This window comes from Esox lucius, chromosome 23 (assembly GCF_011004845.1).
Source record: "Esox lucius isolate fEsoLuc1 chromosome 23, fEsoLuc1.pri, whole genome shotgun sequence".
In the NCBI taxonomy this organism is placed as follows: Eukaryota; Metazoa; Chordata; class Actinopteri; order Esociformes; family Esocidae; genus Esox; species Esox lucius.
The window spans coordinates 14,137,622-14,152,047 of record NC_047591.1 but is presented as its reverse complement, the minus strand read 5'-3'; the positions used below and the strand labels follow the sequence as shown (position 1 = coordinate 14,152,047).

The window sequence follows — 14,426 nt, the reverse complement described above, 5'->3', positions numbered from 1 at the left end:
CTTCATGAATCATGATATTTGGGATAATGCATTGTTTGATGCAATAAAGCAGAACTTATTTCTCAGTAAACTTTTATTACCGCATGGGTTTGTCTACATTATCGCAAATCCGTTACATACAGAGAAAAGTCAATTTCCCAACCTATCTAGCCCTTTTTCCTGTAGGGCTGTTTAACTGTTTGTAGACATAATTGCATCCCAGTGTTTATACTCAGGGCAGGATTTGCTTGTTGTAATGAGCAACAGGTTTTGGTCTAATGGAAACTGGCAGTATTTAATGGCATCGACTGACTAGATAAAAAATTATTACATAAAAGGACTTTGAATTTTGTCGGTCCCTAACTTTACCTCAGCACTTACACCAATATAACCAAGACATACTAAACACCAGAGACATTGCTAGGATGACAATACATTGGGGCTTAGCCCCCCCCCCCCCCAATTTGAGATCCGGGCCTATTCATAAAAGATCTGGATGGCCAGGGCTAACGACGCCAGTGCAAAACACAGCACTTTTTTGATGTTCAATATTAATGGCCATTTTGGATCCCATACTCAAGATGGATTCAATATAACAGTATCCTTTATGGATTCTGATTTGCAACAGCTTTCTATGATCACCTGTCTCTTAGCTAAAGCCCCTCTGATTTGGTCATAGTTGTTCTATTGATTGACCTGGGACACTGAAATGGGAAAGAGGAAAACGACCTTCTCAATTGCTGATGCAAACTAGGACTGACAAAGCGGGAGGAGACGAGTTCCTACCGCATATATATCCTACATCCCACCAGCCTCGCATTTGATCTGACCCCACAGCTACTCCGGTGTCAGCTTGAAGAAAATACACAGCTTTGCCACAACACAAAAGAGGTGTCCTTGAATTTGAGAGGTTATTTTTCAGAACCGGACAGAATGAAAGACATGTTGTTTCATCGCTCACTTGTCTATTTGCTGTTCTCCACACTTCTCTGTTACACCTTGCTTGACAGGCAGAGCTTCCCCTGTTGTGCTGGTCGTTTTTCCCCCTGTTGTGCTCGTCGTTTTTCCCCCTGCGTGTTCGGAGTCCATTCCTATACTTGAAGGGTTTCTGTAGAGGGCCATCAGAGGGCGGGAATGCAGGGGTGTGGAGGGCTTCAAACAGTCAATCCATCCCAAGTCTGTTTGACACTAATCTCTGGGCTCCCTTGGCAACCCTGTCTCTGTCACCTCAAATAACACCGTCATATCACAGCTAGCTGACAAAACTAGGAGTCTAAAGAGAATAATAAAAATGGGTGCAAATTCATTATTTATAAAACCACAGAACTCCTCTATAAATGCCACAGTGAATCAGCAGGGGAAGACCATTCCTAAATGCACATAAATGACCTAAAAACACTCTTTCTCCCTGGCATTTAATCCAAATGTCAATTCAGCCTAAAGGAAAGACTTTTGTTTATAATGGGATCGTTGTGAATGTCAGGTCCAGCCACGGATCTGTGTGTGTCAGGTCTATAGGACAAATGACTGGTCATTGTCCTCACTGACACCTTGAGGTTGAAAAAGAAGATCCAGACCTTGGATAAAGGTATCTAGACCTTGGGTAATCCTGTGACTTTATAGATTTGTCTAGGAACATTTCCATGAAATGTTTTTATGCCTGTAGTGTCCCTATAACGACCTGGTCTTGTTTTGCTAGCGGTAGTTTCCTACAGTATGACCTGTTTCCTCTCCATCACATTCTCTTTTGCTCCTTCGAATGTCTACATACTCCAGTGATTTCCCTCCACTGTTCCCCTGGCACCTCACAGCGAGGCATACATCTTTACTCATTCTCTGAAATAAAAAAAACAGACACCTACAAAATGCCATCCAGAACTAACAAGACAGCAGCTTTTACAACCATTATCTGGACTTCGTCTTGCGTTTACTTACACAGCGCAGACAGCCACAGTAAATCTAACCAGGTAAGCACATAAAAACTATTTCTGTACTGCCCAATGTGGTGGAAAAAGAAACAAAAGTAGAGATGAGTTTTACTCAATGCTATAAACAAAATATACTGAGGAACTGCTGAAACCTATAACCTGAAATTATTATTGCTTGTATTCATATTTTTCACTTTTAACAAGTGCACTTGAGACACCAACATTCTTCGTCCCTAAATCAGTCAGTGCGGTGCCTGGACGTTTTCTTCTCTTCTAAGGTTCCATCATTATCTTCAGTTCAAGGCCTGTGTTTAGCTGGTGAGAGTATATACAAAATGGAGAGCTCGTGTCAAGCAATCTCTCCACTACTGAGTTTGATTTCAGCATTTTTGGCAGTCTTAAACTGAAATGCAAGCCTTCAAAAAGGTGATGAAGTGTATATTTTATTGGTTTCATATACATAAGCATATATATAATCAAGAATACAAAAGATCATAAATAAAGATCAAATCGTAAAAACTAGTGAAACACAATATAATACATTGTTAGAATATGCAAAATATAAAAAACAGCAATACTACAATGACTATGTTTAGGTTTGCAGTTTTTGAAAATAAAGTTATTTTGTAGGCAAATTCTATATAATATCATGTTATATACAGTGTCTTCCGAAAGTATTCAGAGTGCTTTCTCTACATTTTGTCGTTATAATTTTTGTCCGTTAACCTACACAGCACCCTCGTAATGACCATGTGAAAACATGTTTTTAGAACAGAAATATCTCATGTTCATAAGTATTTAGACAATTCAGTTAATATTTTGCCTCTCAGCAGCAATTACAGCTTCAACTGTACTTCAGTATGCCTCTAACAACTTTGACTGCTTGATTTAGGCAATTTCTCCAATTCTTCCTTGTAGATCTGCTCAAGCCCCGGTTGTCAGATTGTCAGTGAATTGCCATCTTCGGGTCTCCCCACAGACATTCAGTCGGGTTCAAGTCAGGGGCTTAGGTTGGGCCACTCAAGGACGATCACAGACCCATCCTCAAAGCCACTTGGCTGTTGTCTTGGTTGCACGCTTCGGGTCATTCTTGTGCTGAAGGATGAATCTTCGTGCTGTGGATTAAGTCCTGTGCGCTGTGGGTCAGGTTTTTTCAAGGACCTCTTTGTCTTTGCTCTGATCATCCTTCCCACAATCCTGAATAGTCTGTCATACCCAGAGAAGCATCCCGGAGCATGATGTGCGGGATGCACAGTATCTGGTTTTCACAAGATGCACCGCTTGGATTTGGGCCAAACAGTTAGATTTTGGTCTCATCAGACCAGAGTGTGTCCTCATAAATATGACTCATCATTTGTTGTTTATTCACATTTGCTCATTTTCATGAAGGGTGCTAATACTTCTTGAGTGGATTGTATTTATTATTGGGACTCCTAGCCGTTATTTTATTTGATAAGTATGATAACTTTCTTAATTCTTAATTACAGCAACAACATATTTTTTTCAAGTCAATATGGGTCATAAGGAACTCTTAAAAGGACATCCATAACTTCCTCTTATGTTGGGGTATGGATCACAATTGGAAAATTACAGAAGTAGCTTGAATCTTGGGGTTGTGGAGTCTGAGCATTAACAATTACAATATGAATGTACGTTTCATTGTAGGTGAATGTGCCTAGATTATGAGAACAACAGAAACCTCTCTGTTTAGATTATCACTCTGTAGGTTGTGCTCTAATGACCATAGGAATTTTTACAATGGCCATCTGGCATGGGGGTTGACTTCTAGAAACATGATCTGTGCTAGGTAGAAACACCCTTAATGTATATGTTAGCTGGCAACTATCTTTACAGTGAGAAGATAATGGAACGTTCACCGTATGACATCTGTGCTGCAATTTTCCAATAAACGTGAGCGAACTTCTCCCTCGATTTGATACAGGTTCTACATTATTTGACCACTATACGAAACCGCCGATTTCTAACAGGGTCACCAAGTCTCCATACGTACAATTAGATGCCACCTCCATGCCAACAAGCTATTAGAACATCTTGCCAGAAGAAAGACAATACTCTCATCAAGACAAATGGCAGTGCCTAGAGTTTGCTAAACGCCATTGGAAGTTTGATTGGAAAACCAAACACAGGCAATACCACTAAATGTTAAACAGGTAAAATGTTGAATAAATTAAGGAAATGCACATCACATATCCCAATCTCTTTGGAGAATGTTAACATTTGGGGGATTCTTATCAACAGTATCATTATCATAATTTTAGCTTTTATACTCAAATGTATTTAAAGGGTTACATAGGACTTTCTAAGGTAGAAGATTGTGCGTAGAGAGTAACCAGCCAGGAAGAGAGAAAAAAAGACAAGCAAAGGAGTAAGGGTGTGGTGCCAATGAGTGTGGGTCTGAGCTTTCTCTCCGGAGTGTTTATATCTAATGTCTCAGATGCTATCTTTCTTCTTGACATCACACAAACCCATGCAGACAGTCTCACCAGGCCTGTTAGTGGCTCTGAATTACCTATTTACAGTACAGCCCGGTCCTGTCTGACTATTTGAAAATGCTTGAACTAACCAGAATAGCAGGGACACATTTGGTATGTTGAATATTTTTTTTGCGGCTCGTATCATGATCCCTCTTTCTGTCTAATTGGTCGTTGGTGTTCATGACCCAAAAGAGAATAAATTGACACAGCTCCCTCACAAACACCCACACAATCATCATCATCATTATCATCAACAGCAGCCCTAGCGGAACAGACCCTATCTGGGCAGCACTGGTAAGAAGACCAGACAGATGAGAGAAGCTGGCTGTACAATTCTTTACCTACTGAGTCTAGAGGGGGTGATCGGGAAAAGAATCACTAAATACCTTCTCCTTTTCAACTAATTCTCTATGTATTTTGGCCAATGAATTTCACTCCAATAGCCCACTTCTGTATGTGTGTATGAGGTCAAAGGGGCCGGGACTGGTGGATATCTCTCCATGCCTTGTGTCTTTTACACTCTCACATTGCTAGGAAATTAGCATTATACTATATTACTACATCACTGCTCCTCACTGATATAGTATGGGAGGAGAGTGCTGAAAGTTATATGGAGCCAATAATAATGATGGAAGTACAGTAAAAGCAGTACCGGATTTATCCAGTTTTGAGGCTTAGTGCAATTAAGGCACCAGGAATGGCAGTCAGCATTATTACTGGATGAGTGGCAGGACTTAGGAACACCTGAGGCTTCCTCAGCTGTGTCTGAGAACTGAGCACAGTCTGAGAAATATTACACATACATTGCAATTTCGATGGTATAAATACTTAGTGCCAATATTAATAACTATTAGTAAGTAGTAGTTGTCATTTGGGGTCTTTATAGTTGTACAACACATGATTCTGGGTTGTTTACAGACAGCAGTAAAAAGGTTCTACCTTCCATTTCTTATCTGTATTCCAAGAATAGCTGATAGCAGCTATTAACTCAAATATAGTGTAGTGAAATCTGTTTATTAGAGCCTATTTAGACTACAAAAATGGTTATGAAAACCATTCCAGGTTACAATTAATTTACAATTAAGTCAAAATGTCAAAACTTAATAAAAATCCTTTGATTCCTGACAACTACATTTTTAACCGAGCTGGAAGGATCTACAAAACCAGACTTCCCACATTACCGCTTATTCCACTCCAATACACATTGAGTAAAACATGGTCTTCAGACCTCAGTTACTTAGGCAGACAATGTGTGACAATTGATATTTTAACCAGTTTACACAACACAAATCTGGCGATAAGGCTTTTTCAGCTAAATCAAAGTATTTTAGTGTACAAACGCTCTTAGGCAGTAGGAACAGCTTCACTGCGCACCACAAAGACACTGCAAGCTTTTGGAAGCCTGTCTATTTCAGAGGAGGAGAACGGAAGGGAGAAGAGAAAAAACAGCTTTGATGAATTAAGAGATTTAAAAAAAATGTTCATTAAAATCCTATCAACAGATCTTTAATTATCTTCGGCCATGATTAAATGATTTCAGGTCTTCTCTGGCACCCTGAAAGGATCACCTAACAGCAGTTTGAAAGACCAATGGCTTCTGATGTACTCTATCAAGCAGTAACACTACACAATCATGACTGGGGTCATCTGAGGTTGTGTAATATAGTGCGCTTTACGACAAATTACCAGGTTGTTGCATCTTAGGGGATTTTACAGAAATATGCTGACAAAAAGCACAGACAAAAAAAAGAATAGATGTACTACTTACTTCAACAAACTCCTGAAGTCTTTATAGCAAATGCAATTACACCATTTATTTCCTTCATACCTCAAAGTGATAGATAAAGATCTGATAGAGCAGGTTATCCATCAGCACTCCTCAGCTTTTTTAAGTTTTTAATGTACGTACTGTATATGTTTTGACTCCTACTACTTCAGATAACTAACCCATCAGCTCCACTGGTGTAATGCTGTTATGACACAACAACATGGCTGGATATTATTTCACATAAAACAAATAAATACCAATTTTGTTTTAGAATATTCTTGAGGTGAGTCATAGACATGTGACACCTTCTGTTACGTACTATACAATACTATACATGGTTGTATCCAGGGAAACATGTTTTTAGAACCATGTATAGTTGTATCCCCCCCCCGTAAGAAACATTGTGAAGCGGTATATACGCATGGAAAGCTGATCCTGAGGTCTGACTGTGTTGACCACATAGAAACACAATTTAAAATACAATTACAAAAAACACTTATAGAGGTCAAGCACGGGCCCCCACCCATTGTTAGACCTGGTGCAACCGCACCCAGGATAGCTAGGCCAGTGGGGACAAATGTTTTTGCAAACGTCCCTGGGTTTTGGAATGGAATGGCCAACAAGCTCATATACGTGTGATGGTCGGGTGTCCACATACATTTGGCCAAATGTTGTATGTGCACTGATGGACACAACATCTCATTGATAATGCTACAACAAACACGTAAGATACAGCCTTCAGCCATTTCATTTAATATTACTTAGTTGATATATTTTCTGTTTGCTCTTAGTGAAGAGCTACTACAGACCTCTGTATTTCAATGTGTGTGGCTGATATAATGTGATCTACATGTACATTTTGCCTGTCCTGTACTTGAATTTCACAACCTCACCTCCCAAGCTCCACCACTCTCTTGCATGACTACACTGGTTGACTCAACATCCTTCTGGTCCTACTAATAAATATGAACATTCAAGACATGGGCTACACATAACTAATTTTATTTAAGTTATCCACTTTTAAAGAGAACTTTACTTCAGCTCCACAGCTGACCTTTTTCTCCCTGGCTGTCTGATCCTACTATGACAAGGACCTTCTCACGGTCACCATCTGATCCTGCTAAAATGCAGGACATATGACAAGAACAACTTGATCTATATTGATGCCTGCAGAACCTGATGGCAATGCTTGATCTATAAGACCCAAATTAGGTTGAAATGTCAAATGCAGCTACTTATTGTCAAATGGAACTACAACTTTTCAAGAGATCAACTACCTAGCTATATCTTCTAATGTATCAAAGCTAGCTAGCTGTACCACTCACTTTGTCTTTGCATTAAAAAAACGCCCGTTTGTCTAACTTCAGTCTTTTCATGACTGGTGTCATATGGTGCTAGCCATGAGTGAAGTGAACCTAGTGTTATGTAGACTGTTTGTTAGCTAGCAAAATAACGTTGAAAAGGAAGGTTTTGAGTGAGAAACCGAAGGGTTAAAATTAAGAGACCCCTGCAAATTGAACGCTTCGGTTCCACACTCAAAACATTCCTTTTCAACTTTTTTGGGAAGGAAAGAAGAAGGTGCAGGGGTCTCTTAATTTTTCCGGAGCTGTAGGTTTTGCAATTATCATTCATATAAGTACACCTTACCTGTTTTAGAAAAACACTTTGATAAGATACATATCTACCCCATTCATGCGTTACGGGATGTAATTAACAAGCGGTAACGTCAGCAAGGTTACCAAACTTTCATGAGCTAGAGATTGCAGTTGCTAGTTGCAACCGTAGCCTCAACACTACTACCATAACCAGACCTATCCAGCAACAACTGTTCCTAAAGCAAAGTGCCTGCGTGTGGTCCTAAAGCTAGTCTGATTCGAATTATGCAATTGCTTACCATACTGCCACTGCAATGTTCTAAAGAGGTTGAGCCTTTTCTTATTTAATAAGAGTTGTGTTGATAAAAAGTGTGCGGGACAAAATGCCATTTTCAAAAAGTGGGGGGGACATGTCTCACTCATGTATAATAAAACCTACGCCCCTGGTTGTATCTACATACAGGATAAAGACTTTTTTTGGACCATAAATGGGCATGTTATATCTCGACACATAAAGGATAGTATTCACACGTTTCTGAGTGATGATGACTGATATTGTCATGAATGTAGCTTCACAATAAACCACTATACAGAGAACAACATCCTTACCTTCACATTATGCTCAAATGTGAACACTTTGAAGTGGAATATTTGTGTCACGCTCTTGTCCTGTTTAGAGCTTAATTAGATAATATTCCCTCACAAGCCTTTGCTTATCTATACAATGCAAAAAATAACATTTAAATTGCATAAAAATAAAATAAATAAGTGTGTAATGATATAAAATAACTCGATTAGACCAGCAGCTCAGTGCAAATGTAGGAGCCTGCTGTGGTTGAAAGCGTGATAATTAAACATCCCTTTCAACTGACGCCAGCTTCCAGCTCCACTGATGAGCGGCACATCCACCGCTCAACAACAACTGTTCTGAAGGCTTATGTCCGGTAAATCAAACACACACAGCAACTTGCTAGGTTTTTACTTTTAAAAAGACATCTTTGTTTTGTTATTGCTCCATGAAATATACCCTTCATGCCGGCCACTCAGGCTCTACATTAAGTCCTGGGATGATTTATAAGTTAACATACTGTACATATCTGAAATATCTAAGTACAACGTCATTTATTTTAGGAACACGTAATATAATGGGTTAAAGGCCTAGTGCAAACAAAACGTGATTTTCCCGTGTCCACATAATGAGATCAAAATAACTTGTGTATTGGCTGTTTGAAAATAATGTCTGGAATTTTAGGCATTTTGAGGTAGGATGGATCTTAAGGCTTAGTTTGGGACAAATTAAATCTGATGATAATAGCCTAATGACTGTTCTTCAGGATACAGGGTGAACTCTAGTCCAATATCAGCCAATCAAGGCTTCATATGTAAATATCTTTTTAAAAGAGCATCTGAAGGGTCAAAGGACACTCAGGGAAATATATAGTTCTATAATTTGGACTCCAGTGCACTGCAAAAAATGGTGCCAATGGAACAAGAAAATTTAACGATTTTTGAGGAAATATTTGCTTGAAATAAGTGAAATAATCTGCCAATGGAACAAGACATGTTTTCTAAAAACAAGCTGTATATCCTAGCTTGTTAAGAGCTTATTTTAAGGATGGTTAGATTTTTTTAACCTGAAAACAAGTTAAATATACTTGATAAGACTGATCATTTTTGCAGTGTGGGTATTTAGATTTAAGTAATGTATGAAAGTATGAAAATGTACACACTCACTACTGTAAGTAGCTCCAGGTAAGAGTGTCTTCTAAATGTCTTGAATGTAAATGTAATTACTGTGTTTCACAGCAAAAATAAGTGCATATTGCAAGTGAGTCAGGGAACCTGAATGACATTCAGAGCCATTTACAAGTGGTCTCTCTTAGGCAAGCACTTACTAAGCTTCTAACAGAATATTACGGAAGGATAAAATATCTGGAAAAGTACAAGTATCTAATGTTCAGTGGCAGCAACAACTTAAAAATCACAGCAGGTCTTCAATCAGTTAAATGTTCCAGCGTACCTGTTAGGGGCATGGGCTCACTGCATATCATGAAGGGGTGATGGGGCCTGCTGAGCTACTGTACAGTAAACCTCCACTTCCACAGTCAAACAGTCTCCATTGTGTTCAGTCCAGGTAGAAGTCTTACGATGAGGGGAACTGGGAGGCCCCTATAGAGAAAACCGATAGTATCTCACTGAATGGTAATCCTACCACCTTTAGTTCCTTGACCTTGAACAACCTTCACATTGTATGTTTTCTGCAGATATGTTGGAGAGTGGAAAACAAACTTTTGTTAACACTGTCAAGAAACTACCTTAAAATGATTTAAATACATATTAAATACACATTCACTGCCTCCAAACCACACTAAAATCCCATTATCCCTCTTTTCCAATAGTGATAGGTTGTCAATGTCTCTACAGAGATAACAAACTTTGATTATATTTTGTTATACAGCAATGGACTTTTCTCAAAATGTCACCTCAGTAAACCTTCAGTCAGTAGCAGTAAATGCAAACATCAGTAAACATGCAGGGACATCATCTATACGATACCACACTGTAAATTTGACTTACTCATTGCATAACTAATCACAACAGAATGAATCCCACACTGTGGCGAGTTTGATTCTGTCTTTGACGAGACGTGTAGATGTTTGGCGGTGATCTTAATGCCAGAAATGCTGCATGGAAATGGGTCGCAGCAAAAATTGGTAGATGTTTTAGCATCCTGAACTTCTGTTTTATTGCAGATTAATGAGAGTTGTTCAGTGATCTAGCCAGCTTACAATTCAAAACATGAAAAATGTTCCACACAAAATATAGCCAAAATTAATGTCTCTTTCAGATATTAAATAATTCCTTTTCATAACTGGCCAGACATTGATTATGAAAACGTAATTTTATATTAACAATGAATGCCTTGGCGTTTTAATGCATCTGTTGCACTCGCTGTTTGGAACAAAATAAATGACGTTGTACTTAGATATTCCAAATAGGTCGTAATGAACAATGTTTATCTGGTCAAGGCAGCAGCGCGGCCACGGCCTTGAGCCTCTATCACACCTTCAGCGTCGATTCTCTCTGGTACACCGGAAGCTCAATCATTTCTAATGAAACTCTGCACTGGTCTTACATCATTGGGTTGCAGCGGCAGTCGCAAAGCGTGCTGTGTTGCCCGCATTGGATATATCTGGGTGAAATTTGACTTTCTGTTCGTATACACATCCAGATGATTCATGCATAAAAGTTAGAGGATGGACGCTTTAGGTGTCATGATGTAATGTATGTCATCAAAATGTATGTCCTATAATCTCGTTCCACTAGTCCTACTGGTTGGATAGGTGTCGGCTATACTCTCTGAGATCGCGTTCCTTTTCGGAGATTGTAAAATATGACCTTTGTATTCAATAGAGAATCAATATATTGTTTCAGGACATAGTGAAACCTTTCCTTAGGTTACCTGTGCCTCAACTTATTTCTGTAGTAAGAAAATACTTCGTAGTAAGTCAACAAGCCTAGAATACTTGCATATCTGAAAAAACGTTAACAGCCTTTTATTGACAGTGGGATTAGCCTATGGGGAGAGAGGTGAAGGGTACAGGCTTTTGAAACCTGGTCTCCGTGCACGCAGGAATGATCCCAATGGACCAGCGCTCTGCACATTTCCGGTTATGTTGAACACTAGCTGCGCTGAAACGACGCAGTCTGAACATTTTCAGGCTGCGGCGGCTGTTAAGTATACGGCGGCCGTTATGCAAAGGCGACTTCAACCGCTAGGGGGCCTTCCGCCTTCAATCCGTCGTGGACGGTTCTAATTGAGATAAATGACAACCGGTGCAACGTAACAGCAGTGCACAAATGAAATGTGAACGAGATATTATTCGTTGGGGACCTGTTTGTTGCCTTGTTTCAATGATGAATTCATGATCACATTGTTCTTAATAATTACCAGTGCATTACCAGAGAGAGTGTATAGTCCGTTCTTTTATGTTATGAATGAGGACCACGTTTTCAACATGTGCACCTGGACCTCAAATACATTAAGAGCGCCAATTATTCTTTCAAACACATTAACAAGAGGTACATTTGCATCCATCTTCAAAGGGTTGGCAGAGATGGAGCCAGAGATCCGCCCCCTCTCTAATCTGTTAAACGGCCAATGTAATTTAGATTTGGGAAACCAATTAGTGACCTAAAGCAAGTACAGACTCGTAATATATAAAAAAAGGTTTTCTATTGTCATGTATAAACTATGTATGTATTATATATATGTATATTATTATATTTCACAATTTTAAGAGTCTAGGCTGTTTAAATTGAATTACGTAGATACGTGTATTGATTTACGTATATACGTAACTATCCTTGTGTGAGCTTGTGGGTCTGTTTATTTAACAGGTACATTCATTCTCCGCAGTGTGACCACATCTACACATACATCACATGCGCATGGTAATTGATGCAAACCACCAGATTGACACGACCGAGGGGGAATCGGGAAGAATTACAAATCTTCCAGCAACATAAGCAGTTACTTCAAAACCTGGTGTGAACGCTATTTCGTCATGCTATAATGCTGCAATCTCAATTTAGGCTACTGAGAAATGTGAAATATCACACTGATTGCAATGTTGTTACTGCTCTCAGTCAGAAGATCCATTTCATTGGCTAATCTGTGCCACCCGGCGCCTGCCATATTCCAAACTCCGATTCCGCGCATTGCCAAGCGCGCTTTTACGCGCAGTCGGCCAGCTCAACAAGGTCGAACAAACGCATTAGGACCCCTTTTTCTCATCACCATTACAAAACAATCAAGGGTAAACGCACCGTGCGTTTATATTGAAGAATTGGAGAACCTCTCTCATAATATTCAGCCATGTTCATGCAGCTGTAAACCGAGATTCATGTTGCGGTGAATTGATTAATTGAAGCTGACGACGACATGAAAAAATAAGTCACAGTTTTCCATTGTGGGGTAGCGAACAAAGCAATACCGTTCGGTCCACACTGAAAAGACATTCCTTGCACCAGGTGGAACGGTTTCCTAATCAAGGGCATCGTTTCCAAATTACGCATAAACTTCCACATGCCTCATAGCTGATAGCAAAATGATTACGATTGCCTGTCTATATAAAGTGGAAACCCATTAAAACCTACAAAACACAAACCATATCATGTTGAAATGACGCAAACCAACAATATTGCACAATAGGATGACATGTAATGCAAGACAGCTGGTCAACTGAATAAATGCTTGCTGTTATGCTGGAGTGCTTGGCACCGGGATGTGCAATAACATTCCCATATATAGGAACCATGGCGCCATGGGTGTCTCGGCAACAAGAGCCCAGCAAATGACGAGTATGTCCCTTTTGATATTTGTAATTACCAAGAGAACAAAGGCTCATTAATAATCGTAAGCGTGGTATAATGTTTTATTTCCGCTTAAAATAATATTGATCGTTTGAGAATAACATTGCACTTTTCAAAGTAAAACCTTGACTGCAGGCAAAAGAAAACAATCTTAAATATGATCATATATTTATTTGCAATCCAGAATTTCTTTGTCCAGTGTGCGAACAAGATAGACATCTCTCCAGTGGAGGTTTTAGTTTTCAGTCTCGATTCTTTCTTAAATGTAGTTATAACAATACTTCTCACAAACCTTGTTTGAAATTGCTTTACATTTCTGACAAGGCTATATACATGACTGAAGTCGCACGTTGTGCCGCAACAATTACAAACGGCGTCAGGCAATGGCACAATGTACATATGACATTGGCTAAAGAACAAACCATATTCACTCCCATGATTCTAAAATAAACGTTTATTACATCCTTCGACTGGAAAGGTAATGTACCTGTAAGACAATTTCTATTGTGTAGTATGGGTTGGTTTCGAGTAATTAGTGAATGCCCGAAAATCTCTTTCATACGGTAAGTGAACATTGCTTGTTGCGCAGAAAGTTCTTCTATAGTATACTGCCCCGACTGATGTTAATGAATTATACACAGTACAGTACCTTAAATTAGTTCATCTGAAATCCGCGACAAAATGTAAAGGTTAGTTGAAAATGCACGATTACACCACGCATGTGTTTTATCATACGCACGTCAGTAACTAAGCAATTTAAAAACATTAATAACCGAACATCATTAAGCACTTAGCGATATATGTTATTCAGTAAATCACCTACTCTCAGGCTTTCCTGCTCCTCGTGCCGTCGGTTTCCCTCGCCCCGTGTTTTCTAGCAGTTAGTTGGTCCGCTTCATCACACGGCTGCATGTCTGAGGACATGCTGGGGTGGTAAAGCTATCTTCTTGGCTTGGAAAAGTGGTGAGGGAGTCTAGTGTCTGCGCGTGTATGCCAGAGAGAGAGAGAGTGAGAGAGATATTTGAGGGAGGGAGGGGGGTCCTGTCTTGCTTTGACAAACAAAACCGATTGTGATGTAAATGGAAAAATGCGTCATAATTATTCTACAGCAATTATACATTTGCTACTATGGTTGCCTTGTATGTGCGATTGTGGCTTAGAATTTTTATTTGCCATTACAGAAAATGGGGTCTGTGTAGCAACGGCTATTGGACAGACGTTTCAGTACCATGGTACCCTCGGAGCTTGAGCAAAAAAGCTGTGTGAAAGTCAATAAGAAGGTGAA

General features: G+C 39.4%; 1 protein-coding gene across 5 annotated transcripts in view; it reads right to left on the bottom strand.

Moving 5' to 3' along the window:
* The window catches only part of chrm2a (cholinergic receptor, muscarinic 2a), a 90,552-nt gene extending 76,428 nt beyond the window's left edge, over positions 1 to 14,124 (bottom strand). For 3 of the 5 annotated variants that reach the window (XM_020042775.2, XM_010892592.3, XM_010892591.3), the window contains exons 1-2: positions 13,965 to 14,124; positions 9,786 to 9,934 (exon numbers count right to left, since the gene is read on the bottom strand). Coding sequence is in view for 1 of the 5 variants with exons in the window: in XM_010892591.3 (XP_010890893.1) it covers positions 9,786 to 9,816 (31 nt within the window). In the remaining 4 variants the exon portion in view is untranslated. Of the gene's footprint in view, positions 1 to 9,785; positions 9,935 to 13,960 lie in introns of all 5 variants that reach the window. The other 2 variants (XM_020042776.2, XM_010892595.3) reach the window with 2 other exon arrangements.
* Positions 14,125 to 14,426: the final 302 nt, after the last annotated feature.